The 7,418-nt window shown below is 49.0% G+C and overlaps 1 protein-coding gene across 2 annotated transcripts; it reads right to left on the bottom strand.

The window, feature by feature from the left end:
• Positions 1-1,671: 1,671 nt before the first annotated feature.
• On the bottom strand, positions 1,672-7,418 carry LOC116558721 (NADH-cytochrome b5 reductase 1). 2 transcript variants are annotated; one of them, XM_032288787.1, is made up of 9 exons: positions 7,309-7,418; positions 6,867-7,016; positions 6,646-6,718; positions 6,026-6,132; positions 5,245-5,374; positions 4,469-4,552; positions 3,492-3,577; positions 2,859-2,958; positions 1,672-2,489 (listed from the first exon to the last, which is right to left on the bottom strand). In XM_032288787.1, exons 1-9 carry the CDS (start codon positions 7,321-7,323, stop codon positions 2,317-2,319), a joined length of 918 nt encoding a protein of 305 aa, XP_032144678.1. In that variant the 5' UTR covers positions 7,324-7,418; the 3' UTR covers positions 1,672-2,316. The 2 variants fall into 2 exon arrangements, with proteins under 2 accessions (XP_032144678.1, XP_032144677.1); XM_032288786.1 differs by lacking the exon at positions 1,672-2,489 and having other exon boundaries at positions 2,538-2,958.

Here is a 7,418-nt window from a genome sequence, read left to right on the forward strand (position 1 = left end):
TTCGTTCAGGCTCATCCTTCTGTTGGGCTGCCCTTCTCATTGTCTGCTGCAAGATGCCAGCAGTTTACAATGCCCACTTCTAGGTTTGACTTTGGCCTCAGACAGTCCTAAATTCAAATTTAGGCTCTGCCAGCCCCTGACCAGCTGTACGACCTTTGGCCAGTTATTAATCTTCAACTCATATGAGTATCATAAGGATTAAATTATGTGATATAGATCGAATACTTAGCACAGTACCTGATATACAGCTATTAACTCAAAAATATTTTTGTTTGTATTTTTAGGGACAGGCTCTTACTCTGCCATCTAGGCTGGAGTGCAGTGGTATGGTCATAAGATCATAGCTCACTGCAGCCTTGAACTCCTGGGCTTTGAGGGATTCTCTCACCTCAGCCTCCCAAGTAGCTGGGCTATAGATTTGTGCCACCATGCCCAGTTAATTTTTTAATTTTTATTGTTTTCGTAGAGATAGGGTCTCACTATGTTGCCCAGACTGTAAAAAATGTTAGCTCTTTCTCCCCTTCCTTCCTTTCTGAATTTTTCTCAACCTCTTCCCAGCTGCACTTTGTATGTACCTCTGCTTGGTATTAGTCACACTCTGCTATAATTATTTGTCACTTGCCTATCTTAGACTGTGAGTTCTTTGGGGGTCTCGGACCAGTCTTGGTCACACTTGTATCCTCAGGGCCTAGCACAGTGCTTGGCACATGACAAGTCCTTAATAAACGTTTGTATGTTGAGTGCATGAGGCAAAAACCCATGCCAGACAAGGAATGGTGATCTTCCATGAGGGAAATTCTCTTTACAATCCTGCTTCACTGTCTGAGCCCAACATTCTTAGGCAAGATTTTCCTTTCTGGAGGTGACGTGGCTGAGACTGTGTTACAGAGCATAGTGCCATACACGTTAGCTGATCAAGAAATGTTGGATGGAAAAGCATCAACAGAATTTACTGATGCCTCTGCTCTAGGGAGAAGTGAATCCTGAGGGTCCCATAAACCTTTCTCTCTGGAGCCTCAGTAACAGCTATATACAGTTGCTGAGAAGCCGAAAAGCAATGCTGACCGACCTTCTGAGCCCACCACATTGTTTTGTTCCAGAGAGACTAACAAAGAAGAATCTGGAGAGGCTGCCCTAGTCCTACCCTAGGAAAGGGTTAGACTCCCATAGCAGAGTAGATTGGCGCTCAGGACAGATGGGCCTCGGGGAGGCCAACTCTGTCCAGGCATCAAGGCATCAACAAGTCTGGCCAGGGCTGGTGATGTCAGGTTACTTTTTAAAGGAGATGGCTTCTCTTCCAAACAGAAAGGCAACACTTTGATTTGTGTGCCAGTTCCCTGAAGGTTAAATATGGTGAAGGATGGGCTGGAAAGAAGAAGGGGAAGAGTGGCATATTAAGGGAACACTGTGAGGGGCAGCTGGACTCAGAAAAGTCCCCTCTAATGTGTGTTCTCCTTCCCCCACCTCGAGGGCCTCCAGGGAGAAGCGGAGCTCTGGCTCTGCTGAGACAGTTGCTGAGATGATCACTGAGTCTACTGGCAGCTCACATTTCAGCACGTGGTACAACTTCTCAAAGGTTCTTTGGAACACCTGGGAGAGTTCCCTGCTGGCAAACCCTTCCTCCCTAGGTCTTCTGGCATTTGGAAACAAGGACCCCAGACATGACAACCCTTTCAATATCACACAAGGGCCTTAGCCCCATTTATTTGCACAGCCAGGGTTTCCTGCCACAAACAGCAGTTTTAGATTATCAGTAGCTGTTTCCCTCTAGCCTGGGCAGGGGCTGAGAGAGACACACACAGAAATAACGTATTTCAGACTCCATGGAGTCTGAGAAACCATTTCCTCCTTTCCTGCCATCTCCATAAGGCCACCTCTGGATGTATGCTCCACTTACACTCAAATGTATGGATTTGCGCATAGGTAAAGCAGTGAATATTAAGTAAAACTCATTGCAGAGACTGTTCCTTTCACCACAGACATAAAGAAGGTGAGATGCTATCAAGGAACTAGCCAATCTTGGACCAAAGGTACATGCTCCCTTTTTTCCTACTCCATGGAAGAAACTGCTCGCTCCATGGACATCTCCTGGACCTGTTGCCACAGGGAGATTTAGGAGGCCTTCCAAGGAGTGACTCAGCCTTGGCCCTCTTCCATGGCTACAGAAATGTTGTTCCTGCAGGTACTATCCAGATTTCAGCTTTAGATGGAGCTGAAAAAGGCAAAAACTCTCAGGAAAGGAATCTAGGGCTTATAGTGCTTGAGTATGAATGGGAGACAACTGCAGAGAACAGGACCAGGGAAGCTGCAGGATGCTCAGTAGGTGAATCGCATCTTTTGCGAGTAGCCCAGTTTGTCCAAGTTGGGATGGCAGGCCAGCTGCACCATTGGGGGTGGCCCACAAAGCAGCACCAGCACGTCATCCCCTGGGGCAGGCAGGTGTTCCCGGATCATGTCGGCAGTCACAAAGCCCTTGCTGTAGGCCCAGTCTGAAGTATGGGGAGAAGAAAGTACTTACACTCTAGATACAAGCGGCAGAGGGTGTGATGCCATGAGAATGGGCCACTGGGAAGGGACCTGAAAGGCTCCTGAGAAGATGTCAAGTTGCAGCAACAGCTGGGAATGGGTACACTCAGCCTGCCTTAGGCTGAGCCATTGCAGCATAGCCATCCCTGTCACCTACCTGGCAAACAGGAACCCAAAGGAAAGGGACCAGGAGATCACTGTGTCTGTGCACTCAAGACTTCCGAGTTGGCAGTGTGAGGCAAGCCACTGAAGCCAGAACTCACAGAAGGGCAAGCCCTTGGTTTTGATGATGAAGGGATAGATAGTGGGATGTCCAGAAATGGGAAGGATACCTTTTGGGGGATGATCCAGAGTGAACCAGAGCTTAAAGCGATTGGGGTAGCGGGCCTGCAGTTCCTCCAAGTCCTCCCGCAAGATGATATCCTTTTCCGTCTGAAAGGCAAAGGGGAAGGAAAGTCTTTAGGAGCCTTCTCAGGCCCACATAAAAAATATTTTGCTGTTGTTTTGAATGTTAAAAAAAAAAAAAAAGATAACCAAAAAAAAAAAAGTATTTTGCTGTGACAACTTTCCAACTAAGAAAAAGAATGTTAAGGGAATGTAAAAATTCTAGGAAATAAGCAAGACTTGCAGTGCTTGTAGGGAGTTAGGATGAGGAGAAGAGGGGAACAGCCTTTATCTACACATTATGAAGGAATAAAGATGAATATTTAACCAAGAAGATCCAAGTTTCTCTGCTCCAGAGTAGATACCTTAAAAGTTTTCTTTCCTTGCTTGCCAGGAAAGGAATTTGATTCAGTGCTCTGTCCTTTCTCCTCCTTATTGAAAGAGGGCCCGTACCTTGGAGACGGGACCTTGGGCAGAGACTAAAACAGGGCACTGGGCCAGTTCTGCCCATTCTTACCATGTCCCTCAGCACTATCCACACAGCAACTTTGAAGTCTTAGGGTGGAAGAAAGCAAACCAACCTGGTTGGCAAACAGCAGAAAGCACTGAGTTGGATCTTCGGGGACTTTCAGGATGGCCCGGATCAGCTGTAGCATTGGGGTGATTCCTGCATGAAGACACCCCACAGTGAAATGTACTGGCCATGCTCTCTGCCCTGTCCTGGCTTCTTGGCTGACTAGCCTTTTCATCTTAATTCTGCTCATTCGTCACTCTGCTCCATTTTCCTTTAGCATTCCCATCCTCTAAACTCCTCCTGCATATTCTCCGATATCTACATTTCCAGACACCCTCCAAATTCATATAAGTTCATGTTGTAGAAATCTTTCTTAGGAACCAATCTAAGACTCTTCTGAAAGTCCCTTGGAAGCTAGGACTCCCATATCATAGATGACTCCAAGTACTTCCAGATTCAGTGATGAGGGTTCTAGAATGCTGTACTGGGAGAGGTTAATTGCATGTACTTAGGAATCAGGCAGAGCCACATACTAAGCTTGCTCCAGGCCATTACCAGTTAAATAACCCTGTGGAAATCATTTAGCCTCTCTGGACCTCCATTGTCTCTCTGTAAAAGGAAAAGGCTAATAGCTACTTCATAGATATATACATATGTGTCTAATTTATATGTCTAATATATAGCAGTGTATTAGACTACACATAGTGTCTACTATTAGACTACATAGTGTCTAATACATTGTAATGTGCAATGTTTCCTTCTTCCTAGCTAGTCATTCCTAGCTGCTTCCCTCTTCTGTCACCTACAATGTATTAGATCCTTTCAATATGAGGAAAGCTCACTTGATTTATTTCTCTAATTCCATCAGTTAAAATTTTTTTTGGTTTCTACCTGCTTATGAGTTTGTTTTTGAGATACTAGGGAGCTCTAAGCATTGCCAGAAATCCCTTGATGAACAACTTGGCTATGATTACCAGTCTCCAGAAGGTCACTTAGGAAAACAATCAACAATGGTGGGAGAGAAAGACCCTCCGTGTAATGCACCTGTCCCGCCGGCAATCATTCCCAGTTTCTTCGCCACTCGGGGTTCTGGTGGAGATTTCTTGTTGGGCTGAATGTTAAAATGCCCTGAGAAATCAGGTGAAGAGAGCAATGGAATAATAAAGTCAATACAGCAAATTTAGAAAACAAATGCAGAATTGAAAATCTGCCCGAGCCCAGTTGAGCAGCTGCTATGAAATCTGATCCTGGAACCTGGGTAGAAGTTTGAGTTGAGCCAGCCCTGACAATAATACACTTGAGGGACAATGGAGCCAGGGCTATTTGTGAGTCAGTTCAGGGCCTCGAGGCATATCAGCTGCCTCTGGCAAAGTGTCACTCCCTGGTGAAGGAGACAGGCATGGAGCCAGATGTGAATCTATTTTCCCAAGTGGTACACAGCAGCTCCAGGGACTTGCTAATGCACCCAGCTGTTCCCATGGGAAGGACTAAAAGCTATCTCTGGCTCTCTCCACAGCTCGCCCTGGTGGGGGTGGGCCGAGACGCAAATTTTTGAAGGAGGGAAGAGGGGCACATGTTTGCTTTAGTAATCTCCACAGCTGCCATGGCTAGGGAATTCAGGTGGGTGAGGAACTGCTCCCTGTGGCAAATGAGGCTGAGAAACATGCCTTTCTATTATATCAGTGCTATGTTTAGAAGGAGGGGTGGCCGTGGCCCTTACACACGTGCACACACATGTGCACACATAGCCATACTGTGCCATGAGGACTGTGGGAACTGGCAAAGTGGGAGACAGGCTCAAGGGGAAGACAGGTCACTACCTTTTCCAGCGTAAGTGAGCAATCCGCTTGGCCCCCGAAACTCCACTACATCCCCAATCTTCAGGCTGTCCACGTACTGAGACATCTTCCCTCCCTCAGGAAATTTGGGGTGCACACCCTTCAGGTAGACCTTATAAGACAGAGAGAAAAATACCTTATTTGGAATGTCACTTTGAAGTTTTAAGATGGAGGAAAGCAAATCAACCTGGATGGCAAAAAGCAGAAAGCATTGGGTTGGATCTGCAGGGACTTTCAGGATGACTAAACGCATGTTGACTAAACCTCCCTGAGGCTGGGGCAGGGATCAGCTATGTGCTATCTTTTCCATGTAGAAAGAAAGTCTACATACTTTCTTTTTTTTTTTTTTTTTTTTTTTGAGACGGGGTTTTGCTCTTGTTGCCCAGGCTGGAGTGCAATGGCGCGATCTCGGCTCACCGCAACCTCCGCCTCCTGGGTTCAGGCAATTCTCCTGCCTCAGCCTCCTGAGTAGCTGGGATTACAGGCATGCGCCACCATGCCCAGCTGATTTTTTGTATTTTTAGTAGAGACGGGGTTTCACTATGTTGACCAGGATGGTCTCGATCTCTTGACCTCGTGATCCACCCGCCTCGGCCTCCCAAAGTGCTGGGATTACAGGCGTGAGCCACCGCGCCCGGCTACATACTTTCTTTATATCCACAAAGTACATGCCATTTCCTGCTATCAGGCAAATCTTAGAAATTTCTACAAATCCCAGAAAGAATGGGTAAGCAGCCCCTAGTATCCCTTCCTAGTCCCTTACCTTGATGACAAGATCCACGTAGCCTTGATCCTCATCACTGGTGACAGGAGTGTATGGCCTGATGACCAGGCTGCCATCAATTCGGGCGGAGAGGTAGATATGTTTGCCTGGGGACGTGCAGAGAGCTACATAAGGGCTGTCTGTGATGTGCTGCTCTCAAAATACTCGAGAGATTTGAGAGAACAAGATGTCTTGCTTCCTGTTGTGGTGCCAAGGAGCTACCAGGCAGGGAAGATTCCCCCCATTGAGCCCTCAGTTGGATCCCTCATAAACCCCCAGTTGAGGAAAACACTTAACAGTTACTGCCAGGACCTTGACAGTTGAATCAGAAGGGTCTGGGCAATGGGAAGAAGTTAGTAGTGCTTGCTCAGAGGGAGTAATAAGCAAATCCTGCAGGGAAGAGGCAAGACTGTTGAGTGTTAAAGCTGGTTGGAAGTCACGGAAGCCACACCCTAGAGGGCCCAGTGGCACCTCACAGCTTGGAGGATGCAGAGCCAAGTGGGGGAAGGGGAGTGATGTGAGGAGCAAACAGGTTGAAGCAGCATGTTTCATGAGACCCCAGGAGGGGAGTCACCTTCTGAGGATACCAGGGAAAGGAGTCCATTCCACACTTTCCTTACCCACAGGCAGCCCCAGAGTGTGGTGGGCGGTGGGCAGGGCAAAGCGGAACCTCTTGGTGTTGTGGCTCACAGTCTGGAGGGTGGAGGACACAAGTGTTTCACCAAGCACGCCTGGCACTGCCACATCCCTTGGGTATCCCAACCACCGTGGGTACTGTCCCCTCCATGCCAGGAACACTCTGGTCCATTCCTCTACCCTGCCCCTTTCCTCCCCAACTTACTGTCTTGTCTAGTAGTCGCAGCAGGTACTTTTCATTGGGGTCCAGGAGAGTGACCTGAGGCCGGCGGGACCTCCGAACCAAGTAGGAGCCCACAGCCAGGCCAAGCAGAGTGACCAGCCCCACCCCCAGGGAGGCCAGCAGGACGGGGCTCTGTGGGTAGAAAAGGCAGCGTGACCACCAGGCTGGGGAAGAGCCCCGGGCGCAGGTAGTGACCGTCCCAGCGGTGGCGATCCCGAGCTCCAGCGCGGAGGCATGCCAAGGGCAGAGGGGTAACTTGGCAGGGTCCTGAGCCTGGGTGTAAGGGACCGGCACGCCAGCATCCAGGGCGGGCCCAGAGCCCTACAGGGAGGGGTCGGCAGCGACAGCCCCTGGTCTGGAGCTGAGTGGCCAGAACCAGATGGGGAGGGGTCTCCCAGTGGAGGATACGGAACGAGGGTCTTACCGACTGGACCCCCATGACGGAGCGCCTTGTCCTCCACCACCCCGCCGGCCGACAGATCCCACAATGCGCCGCGGGGCGGGTCGGAAGGCGGGGCAGGCTAGAGGCGGAGC

The sequence above is a fragment of the Sapajus apella genome, unplaced genomic scaffold, assembly GCF_009761245.1.
Source record: "Sapajus apella isolate SASKATOON/1434 unplaced genomic scaffold, GSC_monkey_1.0 scaffold22, whole genome shotgun sequence".
In the NCBI taxonomy this organism is placed as follows: domain Eukaryota; kingdom Metazoa; phylum Chordata; class Mammalia; order Primates; family Cebidae; genus Sapajus; species Sapajus apella.

Excerpts from the sequence above, each read along its gene's own strand:
- LOC116558721 (XM_032288786.1), bottom strand. Across the intron at positions 6,133-6,645 it reads CACTCTGGGGCTGCCTGTGG|GCAAACATATCTACCTCTCC; the intron begins GTAAGGAAAGTG and ends GCACGTCCCCAG. Across the intron at positions 3,578-4,468 it reads AATGATTGCCGGCGGGACAG|GAATCACCCCAATGCTACAG; the intron begins GTGCATTACACG and ends GTCTTCATGCAG.